The sequence below is a fragment of the Corvus moneduloides genome, chromosome 1 (assembly GCF_009650955.1).
Source record: "Corvus moneduloides isolate bCorMon1 chromosome 1, bCorMon1.pri, whole genome shotgun sequence".
Classification (NCBI taxonomy): domain Eukaryota; kingdom Metazoa; phylum Chordata; class Aves; order Passeriformes; family Corvidae; genus Corvus; species Corvus moneduloides.
Window position 1 is genome coordinate 55,877,452 of NC_045476.1, and position 19,211 is coordinate 55,896,662.

A 19,211-nucleotide genomic window follows, 5' to 3' on the forward strand; every position below is an offset into this window, starting at 1 on the left:
ACTTTAGGCCTTTGATGGAATGGAAGGAGAAATACGTGAGGAAATGTATTATAAGAAATAAAAGTATTTATCCTTAGTTTCTTAAAAATCAGTGTGCAGTTTAGTACTTTTTGATAACAAAATTACAGTAAATTGCATTTCAAGCAACTTTTTTTATAACATTGCTACTATTTATCATTTGTTATCTTAATTTCTTCACTCTCTATACTACATATGTAGTATAAAAACTAACAATTTTTTTCTGGAAATTCACTTAATTAGAGGCATGTTGTTGTGTACTTGTTTTATTGAGATGTTAACCTACTTACGGGGTTAACACTAGTGAGAGAAATTGGTTTTTTCTCATCTAAACTGGACTGTCAGCTTCTCAAGGGGCTCTTCTGCTTTGTTTTTAAGCCGTCTTTCTTGACAGGTGGCTACTTTGTTCCAATCCACAGCTGAAAATTCCATTAGAGATCTTGTCGTTGCCCGTGCTAAAACCGCATCTTTGGGGTCCTCAAATGGTACTCTGCAAAAAGAACAAAGCAAGTCCATTACCTGAACATTTCCAAACCACTTCAGGACTAATTTACAACACACACTGTGTAGAAAGTGAAAGTAGCAGTCACGATGACGCTAAGAGGGAGGACTTAAAAATTTTAAATTTACAGAAGGTTTTCTTCTACCAAATTTAAGACAGCAAAACAAAATGAGAATAGGTCAGAGTCATAGGATTCTATTTGAAAAAATCATGCTATAAATTATTTTAAATACATTTATAGTAGACTTAAAAATGTTTTTGTTTTCAGTGTTTTCCCCCACAAAAGTTATAATTGTATATTTTTAATGCTCTAGTTCAATGGACATGATTCAAGTGATTTTATACCCATTAATTTAAATGCACATTTATTTCACTGTGGATCTCTTAACTAGCCCTCAGGCAAATATCCATTCTCCAAGCTCTGAATCCAGATCCCTGTGAGCTTGTGTTCATGTATCCTGCCACAGCTGCAGTCTGGGAGAGAAAAGCAACAGACTCACAGTGTCAAAGCAGGATTGACAAGGAACCAAAACCTTCCAACTCAGATACAATATTAAAACTATCTTGTAAGAACTCCTTTCTTAAAGATGTCCCTGTAGTGACACACCTCATGTAAGCCACAGGACTATCTCCACTGAGTATAATGCTCTTTGTCACGAAAAGGCACCTTGCAAAGCCTCAGCATTTCCGTAAGTAAGACTCGAGGCAGCTGCACATCCATTCTGTCAATGAGGACAGGTAACTCCACTGAAGGCAGGTAAGAATTAATTTTTCAACAGAAATTAGCTTGATTTTAAAGACCTGTGTTCCGAGTACTGTTAAAGGATATCACATGTAGGGTTTTATTATTTCCTTTAATGCATTTTTCAAATCTTTTCATGTGTAAAGCTAGAAAATAAAGCCAAGCCTGATACCTAAAGTTTGTAGATTTATTAAAAAGTGTGCATCTAAAATGTCACATTAAAATGCAACCTTTCTCCTGTCTCAATCCAGACACAGAAATAAAAGTTTTACATTTATTTCTATGATTTTGAAACTGAACAGAATAAAAATAACATCATGTACAGACTAAAAACGTTTCATTCTACAAGTCATAATATTTTCCAGAGAGTGTATTTTTGAACAGCCAGTCAGGAGAATGTTTTCTGGGACATAATACAGAACAGCTATTCTGATGCTCTTAATACTTTGAGCATGCTTTTTCTAGTGATCAGTATTTGATCTTACAAATAAATGGCATTTTTATGTACCAATTTCCAAATGTGGAATACCTTTCAATACTAAATTTTAGACATCAAACCTAGTGTAGAGTTGCAGCTATATTAAATACAAAGACCTGAAACTATTTCAAAAGCTCATTTTTACTGGACATTTTCTCTAGTTAGGGTATTTTTTAAGCATGGCAAGAGGAGATTAAATGCTTCAGAGATGTAAAAGGAAGAAGAAAGCCAAAACAGTACTTACTTATTTGTGTTATTTCCAAATTCACAACCTATAACAGAAAGTTCAAATTATGACGTTAATGGCTGTACACCAATTTGAATAGCTGAGGATTGATTACTATCCTGATCTTAAATTGCTTGTTCAAATTAATTGAAAACTAGCACATGATTTGAAATATTTAAGATAATATTAAATTACTGTGGAAGCAAGTATTTGTTGGGTTTTAAGTGTATGTAGTCTTAAGTTTCTTGTATTTTATTTTCATTAAGTGTTTTTAAGTTTCTTGTGTTTTATTTCCTGTAGACATACACAGCCATGTTTTCTTTCACAGATAATGATGCCACTGTATATGTGCATGATTGCAGGGCAGAGCTAAAGACAGCTGTCAGCCCACTTTGATCATCATCAGCAAAAAAAATTATTAAATATGCTTAAACTATCCTCCTTTTCCCAACCTCTTCAAAATCATTGTTAAATACAGTGCTTTCAGTTTTACTATTGTGATATATACATTTAAAAAAACTGGCAGGTATTTGATTACTTTCCAAACTTCCATCTACACTATTTAAAATACTACTATTTCAGTCATCTATGCACAATGGTGGTTTTCTTATCTTTAAAACATAAAAAAAGATGACAAGATTGGTGGAATTTCAAAGTTTGTTCTAGATTGTGATACAAGTCTCGTGGTTCCAGGTGGTATTCACCTGCTTTCTTGCTTCCAGATCTGAATGTTTTAAGAACTCTAAAAACTGCCTTATATGCTATTATAAGACATCATTAAAATATTCTCAGCTTGGAAAGTATAAAGAGGAATCTGCTTACAAAACCAGGCAAGATATGTAACATTTAAAACACTAGAAGAAAATATTTTCAAGAGATTATCTTGTAAAAGCACTAGAGGGCATCAAAACTCTACGATGCTGAGAGTCAGAAGTGTATTGAGACGTTTTAAATAAAGGTAAAACTAAACACAAGACTCATACTGACAAAAAATTTTGTTTAGGTGTCTTTAAAGACAATAATGTAACTACAGTGTTTGATTAGAAATTATCTGCCACAATACTCTCAAGTGGAAGGATTCATTTGTTGCCTGCTGCTGCTACAACTACTTACTTCATGAAGCAAACTAGCTGAGTTCTTGATGCATTTATATTTTATTACTAAAACCAATAACATTTTATCAGATGAATGAAAAAAATGTTTCAAATCACCTAAAAATGTATTCTTTTCCTTCCAGTGTTGTAAATACCTGAGGGCATTATTGGTCTTCTGGCTGGTTGAGTGCATCTGCTAGATCTCACCGTAGTCACCAGGGATGTATCTACTCTCTTCCCAAAAGCTATTGACTGCATGACCCAAGCCCTTTTGGGGTTATAGAGATGAAGTGCTGACTCCCTTTCTCTTTGTGTAACTGCTGTTAAAAGGGATATAAAAAAATTAATTTTCTTTTATCAATTGAAAAGGCTGCATACAAAAGGTTATTCATGTATTTTCTGCGCAGTTTTTTAACAATAGTGATGTTAATGACACAATTTCAGAACAATTCAAAATGGGAACATGGAGTGGTATTTTCTAAGGCTTTAGGGTGAAGCCCTGTACAATAAAATATTTTCTTCTGAGCGCAGTTTCTTGCTAGAAAGCAAGACTTTTCGTGCTGCTTAAATGAGACCTACTGCAGAAGTCAGTAAAGATTTTGATTATGAATAGTAAATACAAGTCCTGGTTTAAGGCCAGTTCAATTCCCATTGGTCAATTACAGAGAAAACCCTAGGAGTGCAATCAAAAGAAAAGCTTAAATTCTTCCTGTTCCGCACTTTAAAAGAAATAATTTTAATTTTTAAACAAATAATTTGAGGCTGTTAAATCAAATTGGGGATGGTAGGTTCAAATATATGAACTCTATACTAATCTAGTACTTCAGCTATGGAACAGAAGTGAGCTAAACTTTTAGAACAAGTAACTGGCAGAAGCATTTTCAGTTCAGGGAAGTTTTGGAGTCATGGTGTCTAGGGGACCAATTAGGAAGGAACTGCAGTAGTCATGCCTGAAGGTAAGAGAACATGAGCACATGTCTTGTGTAAAGGAGACAGCCAGGACTATGTTCTGGTAATGTTCTACAGATGGTGAAGAAGCTTTGTAATGTTTTAGAGAAATAGTTCACTAAATAGAAAGTCCAGGATACAGCTTGACACAAATTACTGCTTCAAGTCTTAATCCAGGACTGACTACAGTAGAACTGTATTTAGGAGATGAAGTCCAGGAAGTTTTATGGAAGTGTTTCTAGACATGTAAATGCAACACGTATTTTTCAGCACATTAAGCTTCAGTCATCATTTCCCAGTCAAAAAGTGATATTCAGTAACACAGCCTGACAGCTGTGTTAAGCACAACTCTTAACACAAGAGCAAATACTCAGGAGAGTGGAGGTACCAGTGCAAAATGACTGTGTGAGCAAATGGGCACCTGGTGAGATCCAGCAACTCCTCATCAAGCCCTGGCACCTGCTGGGGCCCATCCATCAGCTTCCCTTCACAACAGCTGCACAGAGTCCCAGCACCTGCAGATATCCTGCATCTGCCTTGCTCAGTCCCTTTTCAAGAAGGCACTGATTTTTCCTTGCTACTCTCTTATAAGCTAGAGCTGAGTAGGAATCAGCTATTTTCTCAGTGCTCTCCAGTAATTTTCAGTCGTGCCAGTCACACAGTTCTCCAAACACCAGAGACAAAAATCACCAAAGCTGATTTTCTGAGTACATTGTGGCATGTTTATGGCTTCACTGATTTAAAATCTGGCTATTCTTAAGAAAATTTTCTTTTCTGTAGAATTTACAATCTGCAGACAAGCTGTGAAAGATCTCTTGATGACTTGTGAATATTTATTATACTTGAAAGCTTAGTCTGCATTTACCTTACCAAGAAACGCTCATATACATATTTAAATGTACAGAAACACATAGATAGCTCAGGATATTATCCATACCTAAATAAGCACGCTTATAACCCATGTTAATATATACTAGTCTGAATGCACAGAGGTAGGTACATGTTTCTAAGCACAGGCTTTTATCTTTACCCAAATAGACCAAGATACAAGAAAAACCTAAACAATTTAAAAAGAAAAAGAAATCAAAAGCATTTTACAAAGTGTTTATGCTATGCAAACTCTTTTTGCTTGACAAATCTTGCAAAATATGAGTATCTTGTTCATTAGTCATTTTTCTCTATCAACAAATGCATGTAAAAGAACAGCTAAGATAATTTCACCTATTTTTTCAAACTGGTTAAAATCAAAAGCAATGGCCAATGCTTTGTGAGAGAGGAAAGCAACCCTTACATTTCCTGTCAAGGAGCTGAACTGAAGGAAGGAAGTATATCACATAAAGCCGGTAGTCTGGATCATATGCCAGAGGGTTTTGGAATAAGTCTGCAAAATGTATGCAGAAAAAAACAATGTCACAAAAAACCAAACCCAGTGAAAGAAGCACTTTGCAAGGCAGGAAAATTAAAGGTCACTAGGAGCAAAAGATTTTGTACGAAACATAAAATTCAAATTGTTCTTACTCTGGGTAAACAAAGCAGTCTCATTACTCACCTAAACATGGACTACAGGAACTGACTTACTGCAGAGTATGGAAAATACCACAGGCAAGAACTGAGTAAAGGTGCCATCATGCACTCCAAACCTTTGAAGTATTTTTTGATTTTTTAAGATCTACAGAAAAAATACTGAAGGGTTTCCCTTTGATTTTCTCACATATTGTTAGGTAGTACCTATTTTAAATAACAATGATCTTTTAGGTGTGACAGCTTAAACGTAAGACACAACATTTGTAGGAGGATGGAGTTATTAATATCAGATGAGCTTTAGGACATCTAAGACTTTATCAGAGCTGATAAAAGGCTGTATCCCACAGACACAATATAAAATGTAAATACAAAGCCTTCTGATGTTTTGACAGATGATGAGTTTGAGAACTCACGAAACTTAAGAGAAAAATGTTTCATAGGGCCTAAATTCCGGACACCCTGTGTCCCACTAGCTTTCCTTGAGGCTTGAGATATCGAGCTTCAAAAGCCCATTAGCAACTTGGCTAAAATGTTCATGTTCAGGTTCACATTACCTGTATAACCAAACCTTTGCAACACAGAGACAGGTATCAGTCCTGTGCTGCTGCTTTGCCAGGTGTGGAACATTAGCCTAGCTCACATGCCAAATCAGTTGGTTCAGTGACAGTGATATCTGAGGCTGATTAAAATAGAAACTGGTTCATTCACAGATCAGCTAATAAACAAACAAGTGTTGTGGGGTGGGGCTTCTTTTCTAAATAAAAAACATAATAATGCTATTTATGTCCTTATACAAATACTGTTCTTCTAAGACAGTAAAAAAAATCAGGAGGCTGTCACCTTGAGATCAGAGTGGGGGAAAAAAAATCTTAAATTAATAATTTTTACAACTTCTGCTACAGTCTACAGTAATCTGTTTTTCTGGGGAGAGCCTGTGGCTAGGACTTGCTCTAGGGTAAAAAATTCTGTTATAATATCATTTTAGCAGTTAGGCAGAGGAAGATGGTATTACTGAATAAGAGACAGTAGAAGAAAAAAGCCTGAAAACACTCCACACAGATTTGTAAACTACAGGATGCAATTTCATGTTGTTCAGGACAAGTATGGCTGCTGAGAGAGCTCAGTGCTTGATGGGATTTAGCAGATATTTTGGAGAAGTAACAGGGCTGGAATAAACCTGTCTATGTATTTTCCTACATAGAAAACACCTGTCCCATGTATGCAGAGGAAAACTTTTAATTTTAATTCTTTAATAATTTTTTTTAAATCAATGTACTTAAAATTAGTAAGAAACCCACATGGTGGCAGCAAAAGTTCTATTTTTACTGAACAAAGGAATATATATCTATTTTTTCCTAGAAAGTGTTAATCAGAAAGAATATTACGTATGTATCTGATAAGTCTGTTTTTGAGTCAAGAAAATATACTACAGCATTCCAAAGAGAAAAATGTTTCAGAAAGATCTCTAAGAGCAGCTATGTTTGGTAGTGGAATAGAATAATGATTCAAGAGAGATTTTTCCAAGGCACAAACCAGGTCTGATATTAAACACTTGTGAATCTAGATGCTGCTTGGACTACGTCCCTGCTCAACAACACTGATTTGTAGGTTTGTTTTAGAGAACGTGAATTTTTCTACTACTTATTTTTACAATAAATTCAACCATTGTACAGATCAAGATGGTTTTGTTTTACAAAACATCTGGGATCAATTCCTGGCTGAGCTATCTACTTTCTTGTCAAGGTCATGCAATTTTAGTTCTACAAATTAGGATAATGCTTTCTTCCTCCACAGTTTTGTCTGTTTTCTCTATCTGGAGTGTAGGAAAACAGTGTGCCTCTGCCACATGGGGCAGAAACAGAGTGAACAAGAGAGTTTTCTGAGGTATAGCAGCAGGATGTTATCAGCTGTGGACAATAAATCAGTTGAGGCAATTTACAGAGTACGTAACAAAAATCTTGGATTCCAAAAGGGAGATGTGAGCACAAGGTGAGCCCATAAAGAAACACTCTGAATCTCCCAAAAGGCTGCAGTTGTGAGCAGCATGTGCAGTAAATCTTTTGAAGCTGAGTGTCTTCCCTAGACACCTGATGAAGGATGGTTGTTATGCTACACATCCAGTGCAGGGCAGTGGCTAAAATCATGAGAGAGCCTTCAGGAAGAGAAATTTTGGCAACATTTTGGCAGCTGGATGCTACTCCTGAAGTGAACAATAATAGTGTGTTTTAATAGTTCTATTGTCCCCAAGAGCTACAAAACAATAAAATGCTGTTAAGCATCCAGGAGCTCTGTTGAAGGCTAGCAAGCGGGGTTTTTTTAAAATCAGATTGTTTGGCAATAAAAAAGATCTACCTCATAACAGTGAGAAGTCTCACTGGTTTTGTTTTATAAAAGTGAGTTATGTGCACAGCCCTTTTCAAAGCTACACAGTGCAAATTCTGCACCCATTTATTATTTATTAATATTGCAAGAAGGCAGATAAATTATATAGTAATATGATGTATAGGATATGACTTTTAAAATTTATTTTGGTCATTTACTGATTTAATTTAGTTCAAATATGACAGGGCATTTTATTAAACCAATAGAGACCTGTTAATTTGAGAACTCATTATTATGAAATCCCCTTGGAGCAAACACACTGACAATTTTTTTCATGACTGCAAAGGTCAAGAAAGAATGACTTTAAAATTATGGTTATTAAGGTTGTTAAGCTTCTTCCACTGGTTACTATAGTATTGTACAAATCTTTGAACTAAACAACATTTTTTTTTTTTAATTAGGGTAGATCAGTATATTATATATATTGTTTGATTGTTCTTTCAAACATTTCCTTTTCTATGGTGGTGGCCAGTCCAATTTGCACCCAATTTTCACCGTGCCTTTGTAACTGCCATTCATAATAACTCAGCAGCACTTTAACTATCTGCTAGGTATTTCCCACAGATGGTTGCAACAAGTACAACAAACTTCCTGTGCTTCTTGAAGCTCCTTATTAATTTGTAGAGCTAACATTAAAATCAAGTGACTGCACCATTCATACATAGGATGTCTTTCCAGACTCTGCCTAATCACTTCAAACGACTGAATTCTTATATGGACTAATTTTTCTATCTTGCATATAATGAAAAAAATATCAGTAGTTTGGCTGGCATGTTGTCTTCCTAAACACTTGATTTGTTTTTTTAGTTTTGGCCCAAAGTCAAGCTCAATTAAAAGTTTGCTTTTCCATTCATATTTTCCTTTCCCACAATCAGACATTCAGTTTTCTGAATGCTTAAGGAGGTGTTACGGCCTGGTGACATTCTGACATTCACCTCCTTAACCATGTCACTAAGGCACAAAACTTGTTTCCTGTTTTCTTCTTTGCAAGCATCTGGCATGGCATATGTTGACATTCCTTTAGGAATCATGGAAAAAGACTGCTTATACTTTCACTTTCAGTATCTTAATAGCATATATCCTACCTTCCCTGGAGGCTACTTCTTACATTGCAACTTAGTGGTGCCAACAGTGTCTTGTATAACTTCATTTGAAATTTCCATTTCCAGCTAGTGTATGCTCCTTAACAGACATTGTTATGAATAATACCTAAAGTGTATTTATTCTTAGGCTCTAGAAATACAGTCTGCCAAAAAGATGCAGATAGGAAGTTCTATAAGCAAGAGAATTAATGAGGCAGGAATTTGGGTTCTATAACCTATCACTCACACTCCCCACAGCAATAACACCCATTTTTCAACTCCTTTCACCTCTATGATAATCTCACTGTACTCCTGTATTCCATTACAAAGAGGCAGCTGTAAACTGCTTAGACACCCTCCAAGCTACTCATCCAAGATACTGGCTAGCCAGCAGCCAAAAAGTTCACTTCTGAACTCACTTAGCAGTTTTTCCTCAGTTGAGGTACTCTTTGTGGAATTTTCATGTCTTAGACATCTCTTTATTCTGTCAAATTTGGTTTAAATTGATAATTAGCCTCAAAAGCTATTAGCAAATGAGCGGAAACAGACAAGAAATATCCTGATAAGAAACTAGAAAGCTACTACTGCTGTTCTGCAAAATAAAAGGAAGATATTACTTAGAGTCTGCAAGCTTATCATTCCTTTCAATTCCTTCACTGTTTTGCCAAGTTTTTTTAACTCGTTGTTGTGAAGAAACAGAATCTGCAATGAACGTAAGTGTTTCAGAGCACCTGAAATAAAATGAAAAATAATTAATGATTGTCACCACCTCTGCCTTTACTAGAACATTATTTTGCTATGCTGTACACCAAATTTGATATTTTAGTTATCTATCTATGCCTGTCTTTTGGTAACACATTGCATGAGATATTAATTAAAACAATAAATTAGAGATTTCAATGTCCTTTTCACCTTTCTAGTCACATCCTTTAAACACATGCCTAACTTTTTTTCATTTCAATTCTTTCCATTTGTCCACATCACCCTTGCATCAACAAATCAGCCGCAACTGCAACCTCTCTTCTGCCTCCCTTCCTTCCTCCTATATCCCTATAATATTTGATTAATTCACTTCCTTTTACCTTTGACCTAATATTACCTCTGCCTCACAAACAATAGTATATCCCTCATACCGCCTTTGCCTCACAAATAATAAATAGTGAATTCCTTAGAAAATAGTTCAGTTCCAAGTAATTACTGATGTATTAAAAAGCCATTACAAAATATTGTTGCGACCCAGACTATATGTTCACATCATCACACATCAGGATTAGACATCTCATTTTCCAAATTATATACAGTATTTTATCCACATTTCTCTACTAATGATACCCTTCTCTTTACCCATATTTTATCATCTGTATTGTCTCTTGTATCCATGCTTATGTCTTTCAAAGATAAAGTTAGCTCAAAATTTCACAGAAACTAATCAAGATCATTTCTCATCCCAGCATTTTACAGAGACAGAGAAAAATAAAATGTTAACATTTAAAATGTCTAAAATATTTAGAAATCTATTATGCTTTGGTCTGTTCATTCACAAATTCACAAGTCTGGTAAAGCCATTTCAATCTACAAGGGTAAGCAAAACTGAAACAGAAGTATAAGAGAGATGCATTTTTACAATGAACCAAGTTTGGCGGTAACTTTGCAAAATACTTCTGGTTATGAATTCTCAATATTAAATATGGTCATGTAAGATCAAAAATTTTTTCACAATTGCCTGACATAAAGTAAATGACATTTCGTCCCTTATACCAGAATAAACATATCACCTTATTGCCACTCAAGTATGCTGGAAAAATTAAATATCTAATAATTAACACACTCTAATTATGCATACATAGGAGCTTTCAACCAATAAGTTACTTGCCTGTCATCCAGTTTTATGAATTTGAATGCCAATACAGAGAAAAGAAAGTATAGGCCTCTGCTCAACAATCTAAAAATGGAAGATTGGTACCTGCTGTATCTGTCAGCTCATTATTGTTGAGATAGAGTTCAGTCAAGCAATAGTTTTTGACCAAGAAGGTTAAATCTTGGATCTGAAATCAGAGTTAGGCAAAGTGTTATATGTCAGTCTAAATACAGTGTCAGAGAATTATAAATGTGGCCTCTTGAAAACTGTTTAACCGCAAGTAGTTTCTTATATTTCTGTTTAAGACTCTTGGTTTAAGGATTCTCTTGATAGTTCAACCTTCATTAGAAATACTAATTACACATCAAATACAAGCAGTACAGCCTTATCTAATTTTTTGAAATACAGATTTAACATTTGTATTTGGAAGGACATTTCTCTGAAATTCCCTGGTCTCCACATTCTCTTTTCCTTCTATCCACATTTGAAATAATTTTTATTGTGAGAAGACCCTTGTAGAGCACAATAATTCTATGTTGGTTTAAAAATATTCCTAAAATATATAATTGGAATAAACCAAGCCTCTTGCTTTTGAATTATTTTTTCACTAGCAGGCTTAAAGAGCACAAATTTGTCCTAATTTTTCAGAAATGTCATCTAATCATATTAGAGAATCAATTAGAGTTACAGAAAAAAAAGTAAGTATGTGTAGCGGTGTATTCCCAATAAAGAGCTATCTTCAGTCCCTATGGAATCACACCTTCTTGCTTGGAGAAGCTCAATTCCAGTACTGCTTGACTCCAGTGCAAGGTAAAGTGTCCGCAGTGGGATAACAAGCTGACCTTTATAATCGCGGAGAACTGGGACCACTAATGGTGCGGAAGTTTTTATGCCATGGTTTAAATGCAAGAGCAACAAACAGAATGATATTCCTGACTCTTTGAATTCTGTCATGGGAAGTAATTTGTTAGGGAAGGAATTATTTCAGTCCTTGAATTTTGCCACTGACTCCAAAATAAATGTGCTTTGCTCTATGCATTAACAGTACCTGAAAGCTGGAAGGAAGAGCATTAAGACAGAAATTTTCCCACTCCCTGGTACAGTGGTTTTCCCTATCTTTGGCAAGTTTTGTTTTCAGGATCATCTGAAGTTTGCTCTTTTTTTTTTTTTTGATAAAATTACTGAGTACAGAAAAATATGCTCCTCCTATTGAGGCATTTAAGTAAGGTTTTCCTATGAAAAGCCACTGAGTGACTTCTCCACACAAGTTACACAGAACAACAAAAGAATGTTCTTTGTTACTGCTTAGGTAGGAAAGTGATCAAAAATCCAATTTATTTAACCTTTTTGATCAGCAAGATCAGTTCTGCTTAGTCATCAGGCCATTTCTTCTTTTTCTTTAATGTCCTTTATCTATACAAGGAAAAGCCTTATTATACCTGTGATTTTAGTTCAATATTTTAGTATATCTATACTTTTGCTTTTTTTGAAAATAGTTGGATAAATAGAGATCTTTTGATGAATTGGACATAAGATGCCATATAACTGATGCTAGCCTGGGGCAGCAGATATACATGTGCTCTGAAGTGACATGGAATGTAAATTTATTTTTTCTGCTGCTCACAGATCTACTTACTTACCTGAGCAAGCAATTCTGGTGATTTAAGAATTTGGGTTCACTGTGAAAGTCATGTAAACTACTGTACAGTAAAAAATATTTATGGGGTTTTATTAGTTTTCTTGCTTTTTATTACCATTGACTAATGGTGAGGGTTTGGATTCAATTCAACCATTTAGTAATGGTTGGCTATGAATATGTAGATTTCTAAATCAGACAATTCTACTGTCTAGTACATGATTTTGTGTCAGACAAAATGTGCTTACAATTGACTGGAAACTGTATTGTCTGGACATTTTGACAGAGCACTGTCTTAAAACCCATAGAGGATATGAAAAACACTAGGATCCAGATTTGCACAGATGGAGAAAGTGAGGCACGTGGTTTGTGTAACTGATTTAGGACCTTACACTGCATGGGAAACAAGAGAAATTAATGTGGCCCAATGTCACACTCTACCCATTTGTCTGGAAATCTCTTAAATACACCGAGTTTAGGTGACACAATGTGTAAGGGCAGCAGATACCCCATCATCCCTAGAACTGCAGTGCTGCTTCCTGTGCACAGGGAGAAGCTCATTTCACAGAGTTTTATGTCACTCTTGTGTGCATGACATCAAAAAGCAACCTCACCTCGACCATCAGCCTGCCAGGAAATAAACTGTGCATGTCTGCAAGGGCAAAGAAGAGCCACGCATTTCCTGCAATCCACTCCTGTCCTACAGTCACATCACCCCTCGGTCTGTTCCAAGAACTGCCCACTCTAGCTACACTGGGAACTGAGGAATTAGCACAGAACCTCTGCTTCTTAAATACACAGAACTGATAAATCTGATGTGAATCTAAAGGAAAATACATTAGCTTATACTCTGTAATTTAAAAAAAACAAGGTTTCTTCAAATCTGTTATATTTGACAGTTAAATTATCCTGGAAATTAAAAGTAATTGATGAGTTTGACAATTACATAATACTGTGTTAGAAAAAAAAAAAGTCAGAGAGTATAGATGCATTGTTCTGCTCTTTAAAGAAATATTTTATTACCTTATTGTTGTTAATCCACAAATACCTTAATCTGGGAAACTGTGATAGACTTGGGATACTCCTTAGTCCTCTGGTGGAAAAAAAAAAAAGAGTAACAAATTTAACATCAGTAGTGCTTAGTAATTTTATAAATATTTTAATTTTTCATAAATAATATTATACAAGAACTAGAAAGGCACACTTCCCTAGAATTTATAGCAGATAAAGACAAAAAGAACAAGATGGCAGAGACAGTGTAAGCACTCTGCACACCTGCAAGCATAACGAGGCAGCAGGTGGTAAAGAAACAGGAACAAAATAAGTGATACATTAATTGCTTTTCCATAACAGCATAAGTTATGAGTCTGAGTCACATGTACTTTGCAGTTTGTAGAAATCCTGCTCAGAACACAGGAGGAGAAGTTTGGCACCCTGGGGACATGAAGCTAAAAGGAAAACTGCTTTGAAGGTGCAGTGGGGATTGTCCAGCCAGAGTGCCAGAGAAGCCAACAGAAGACAGACATCAAACATGTCAATGTGCATTTTTTATTATTTTTTATATTAGTGCATATTGTGAAATATTTTGCCCTTTTTCCACTCCTGTCCTGTTCTCATAGAAACTTAGCACATCCACTGCATCCACTGAGGCTGAAATGATCTCCCATGTGCTAGTACGGTTTTATTTTTTTAATTGTGTATCTAGCACTTTGAGTTTGCTAGTGTACTATAAATAAAAAATTACCTACTGACCACAAAATATTAGTGAGGTGCCAAGGAATTTTAACTAATTGCTCTTCTTTATTTTTCATTGCTTTAAATAAATGTTCTTAATTTCCCCTAGAAAAATTATAGATTACCTTTACTTGACAATTTTTAATTGCCATAATAAAAATTTCCTTGTGGATTTTAATGTGTTGCAAGACTAAGGCCAGTGTTTCAGAAAGTAACAGGACTGAAAAAAACTAACCTCATATCATCAGGCTAAAGTCATGTTTGTTTTCCAACTTTGAAACCTGGTCTCTATCTTTCCATGTTGTCATTTTATTTGTTGGGGTTTTTTTTCCCAACACACCCTCCAGGTACAGACAAAGGGAGGGTGGGTGGATGCCTTTTCTCATCTTGCATTTGGAAATGAAAGTCAGTCAAGAGCAAACTCTACAAAGTTGAGGTGCTATACTTTTAGTCCCTTGTATTACTGAAAATCAGATTATCTCTCATGTTGTTACTTTGTTAAATTGTTTATTTGGCTTTCTCAGATAAGCCATAAAAACTAACTTAATGTGTCTATTATCACAACGAACAGAAAAAGACACCACTGCAAGTAGCAAGGACAAGCAGATGGCTGTTGACAGGACACACAGAGCTCCTATCTGATTCTCCTGTGCACCCCTGAACTACATTTCAGGTAGCAAAGACAAAATTTCTGACATTCTTGGTCACTGCCACTCTACAACTAGTTTACAGATTTACATTTAATTGGCTTTACTCCCTGTCTAGTAACAGCCTCATCTTCACTATCTCCAAGCCTCAATCTGGTTTGTTGTTTGTGGCGCTTTTTTTATATTAAGGCATCTAATTTGCCCCAGGTAGAGCTTAATTCCTCCAACATTTTAGAAGAGCCTGTCCTTTTCTAGATGCCTTCCAGACTTTGTATGTCTTTTATAAACTGATCCTTTTTGGCCTGCAGCACTCTCTTTCTACCTACTGCTAAGTTAATCAGTTTCCCTGGGAGGACAGCTTTCAGTATCCAAAATGCATTGTTTCATGTCCCTTTAATAGTAACTCATTCTCTCTCATTTGATTGACTATAATTATTTGTTTCCATATTCTTATTTCAGCTAGCAGAAAAATATGTCAAACCAACAGTAAAGGAGGCATGATCTGATACTGAGCTTGGATGAGGTTCAAGTTTATATAAACTGATACAGAATAAAAGGAGTTCACTTCTATCCAATCATCAGAGAATCCATCTTGCATCATCTTTATCAAAATGGTTTCATGGGCAGACAGATCACTTCTGTATCTACCATGTGAACATTTCTTTTTATTCTATAGCAAAAAAAATATTTCAAAGCCAGTGAGGGCACACATTCAAGCATTTAAGAACAGAAAATATGCCAATTAAGACTGTATACACAGACTTAATTCTTTACATATGCAGTATAATAATTGTATTGTTTAGAAAGTATGTATATATGCACCTTTTAATTATCTCATTATTTCAACTTTTCCCTTAAATTTTACACATTTTCTTCTTTCTAAAATGCGTATCTTAAAAAATTTGACAGTAACTATATGTTTTACATCACAAATTATCAAATACTTTCTTGGTGTAAATCAGGAGATGGGATAAGAAATTCAAACATACTAGTGAGCACATTTAGATTTCCAAGACCATATGGTTTCCATCAAAAACAGACTAGACAACACTGAAATCCCTTAACACCTTTCTTTTTTTTCACTCATTTGGACCAAGAGACCTTGAAAACCTTGTCCCTGAATTATTAAACTACATTAGTTCTTTCTGTATGCTATCAACCATGTGAGCAGTGGATGCAGTTGTGAGGCTGCAGACAGGTATGCAACACTTGGAATTGTGCCCTGGCCAGAAATTCAAAGCACGCTTTCCCAAAACTTTGAAGTATGTCCTGTCATGTATCCATCCCTCTATGGCAGCCTCTCAGCATGTTCATACTACAGCATACACCTCTATCAACCTAGATCACCCACAGGTTCATGAAAGCTTTGCCTTCCTTCACTTAGCACGTCTTCTTCTCCTCATCTGCCCCACATCTCAAGCTGTTTCATAAAACTCTCAGAGGAGATCAGCTCTCTCATCAGCCCAAAATAACCGTTCTTGTGCTTATATTCACTTCATGTTGCCCTGCCCTCTTTTCAGTTCTTAGCAGTAGAGATGCAGGTCATTTCAAAGGTGGTACCACTGAGTTTTGCCATTGCAGTAACAGATTTCTTCAGGGAGGTCAGAAATTTGGCAGTTCTTAGACTGGGCAGGTCCTGTGTTTTTTTGTTTGCCTTCTTGATACTCCTTCCACCCAGCCTTACAAGCCTGTTAGAACAGGCAGAGATCGGCCCATCAAGGCTCACTCCTCTGCTCCCCATGGCAGAAATTCATGTACAACTCTGTGAACTCACAGACCCTCAAGCAACTCTGGGTTGCTGGAGACAGACTGTGTATCTAAGGATGAGGCTGTTAGCTGTGAGCACAGTTCTGCTATGTGTCGGTGTATCCTCACCATTTCTTCATTCACAACGTGTATGGACTACGTAAGACTATGATTTACTAGCATTTCACATATACATAATGTTCAGAGAGGTCCTGATACAGAAAGCACTATGAAAGGTTACTATTTACTGTGTGCTCAACTTTAGTAAAAGTCAAAACAAGAAACATTTTACTTACTGTCTAGCCAGATACAGTGCTACGACATCCATGTTGCTCTTATAGCCACAGATCTTCAGCTGGTTTTCTATTGCCTGACAGTATACAGGACGTTTGTCAGTATAATGTACTACACCACTATGGATTCATTACATTGTAACATAGGTGAACTTAGAGTTTAATGTGCACACCAAAATTAATATATGTATCACAGCACCTTGCAAACTGTTAGCATAGTCTAAGAGAGATAAAGAGGTAAAAAATGCCAGTCTCTATTTAATATTGACAAAAATACTCCAGTGATTAGGCTACACTTACACTATTTTTTTTTTCCTGTGGAGAATCATGGTTGGTAGACATGAAATGAGAAATTAATGTACATTAACTGGACAATGGGCTTCTCACTCAGGTCAGCTAACCCAGTACTCGTGATGAACAAGGCAACTGCTTACTTTGCATTACAGTTGCAACTTTATTTTATGCAGTTTTACTTTAAAACTGTGCACATGACATTTTAAAGCTACGCATCTAGAAAACTCTGCTTGTACATTTAACATTGAAAAATGCAAACAATTTTTATTTTCAGAGTATATTAGTGATGTGTCATAACTTGCAAGACCAACAAAATCCACCAACATAAGAATTATGGATCTCTCTTACTAGTGGCTGATAAAAACTAAAATGTGTGTCAGAAAAAATGGGTTTAACAGATGAGCTATCATTATGATCACTATTGTTTAAAACACAAAATTGATACAACTTTACACGTACAAAATGGCTTGGAAGCACGGACAGGCATGTCAAGAGTGGCCTGTATTGGCTGCACAACCACTCCAGCGTGTTCTGGGTGTACTAAACATACACAAAATAACTTGCAAATGTGTGGGACCTGTGTCACTCTGACCAGAGGCAGCCAGGCACTCACAGGGCTGCTTGTTCCACACAGCGGCTGTGGGACGCTGCCATTTGCCCAGAACTCGGTATGGCCAGCTGTCAAGTGCAGCTGTAGGGGAAAGATTTGGGACAAACGGCCATAGTTGTCTTTCTACGCGTGCAAAATCTGCCCATGGAACACCAAGTGGTCTCTGGAGAAAAGCAGCTGTGAGACACCCCAAGCGTGCCGCTGTAAGGCTCCGGCACTGCGGGACACACCAATGGGGAGTGCGGATGTGACAACGGGGAGCACACACCTACTGCAGAGAGCACCAATCCCGGGTGTCGCGTTCCACACTCAGGAAGGCTGTGCTCAAATACTTGTATTTCGCACCCTCCGTTATGCGGGATCTCATGCTCTCCCCACCCTGGAGCCCCCCTTCCCTGTCAGCCCCGGCTCTCCGCCGCCGCACCGCGCGGCCCCAGCGGGGCCCACGTGTGCTCAGCCGCTGCCTAGGAAAGGCTGCCCCGGCTCTCTCGGAGGATCCAAGCCGCTCGCTGCCGCCCCGGGTCCGTGTGGGGGAGCCGAGCGCCTTCCGCCGCCGCGGGAGGACGGAGCGCGCCGCGCCTCGGGGTGCGGTGGCGCTGCCGAGCCCTCCCTAGCACAGCACAGCACAGCACAGCGAGAGGTCGAGGCCGAGGGCGCTGGGGCCGTACGGGTACGAGGAGCCCCGGCGGGGGGTGCCGCCGCTCCGAGCGGGGAGCAGCGCGGCCGGGGCGGGCCGGGGGGCGAGGCCCGCGCGCTCACCTGCCCGCCGGCGGTGGCGGCCGCCGCCATCTTAGAGACCCGCTGTGGGCGGCCGCGGGGGACGGTCGCGAGCCGCGGGCCGGGCTGTTGGGCCAGGACCTCCAGCGTGCCTCTAGAATCAGGGAATCAGTTTGGGAAAATACCTCTGAGATCGTCAAGTCCAACCTATGACTGATCACCACCACTTCAACTAGACCATGCCACTGAGTGCCACATCTAGTGTTTCCTTAAACATTTCCAGGGGCAGTGACTCCACCGCTTCCCCGGGCAGGCCATTCCAACGTCTAAACACCCTTTTTGTGAAGAAACTATTTCTTCCTGTGGCACAGCTTGACACTATGTCCTCTGGTGCTGTTGCTGGTTGCGTGGGAGAAGAGACTCACCTGGTACGCCCCCCTGTCAGGCAGTGTAGGGAGCAGTAAGGTCACCCCTGAGCCTCCTTTACTCCAGGCTAAACACCCGCCGCTCCCTCAGCCACTCATTACAGGACTTGGGCTCCAGACCCTTCGCCATCACACTTGCCCTTCTGCGGACATGCTCCAGCACCTCAATGTCCTTCCTGAACTGAGGATCCCAGAGCTGGGTGCAGTAGAAATGGAGTAACACTGAAATGGGAGCCCCAGCCTGGGTGTGAATCG

General features: G+C 37.7%; 1 protein-coding gene across 1 annotated transcript; it reads right to left on the reverse strand.

Moving 5' to 3' along the window:
* Positions 1 to 132: 132 nt before the first annotated feature.
* LRRC72 (leucine rich repeat containing 72) lies at positions 133 to 19,029 on the reverse strand. Its single transcript, XM_032110540.1, has 9 exons — positions 18,957 to 19,029; positions 16,914 to 16,987; positions 13,514 to 13,583; positions 10,960 to 11,041; positions 9,614 to 9,727; positions 5,300 to 5,389; positions 3,216 to 3,380; positions 1,985 to 2,012; positions 133 to 508 (listed from the first exon to the last, which is right to left on the reverse strand). The coding sequence occupies exons 2-9, from the start codon at positions 16,943 to 16,945 to the stop codon at positions 343 to 345; spliced, it is 747 nt and encodes a 248-aa protein (XP_031966431.1). The 5' UTR covers positions 16,946 to 16,987; positions 18,957 to 19,029; the 3' UTR covers positions 133 to 342.
* Positions 19,030 to 19,211: the final 182 nt, after the last annotated feature.

Excerpts from the sequence above, each read along its gene's own strand:
- LRRC72 (XM_032110540.1), bottom strand. The coding sequence starts at position 16,945 with ATGGATGTCGTAGCACTGTATCTGGCTAGACA. Across the intron at positions 3,381-5,299 it reads TCAGCTCCTTGACAGGAAAT|CAGTTACACAAAGAGAAAGG; the intron begins GTAAGGGTTGCT and ends CCCTTTTAACAG. Across the intron at positions 2,013-3,215 it reads AAGACCAATAATGCCCTCAG|GTTGTGAATTTGGAAATAAC; the intron begins GTATTTACAACA and ends TTTCTGTTATAG.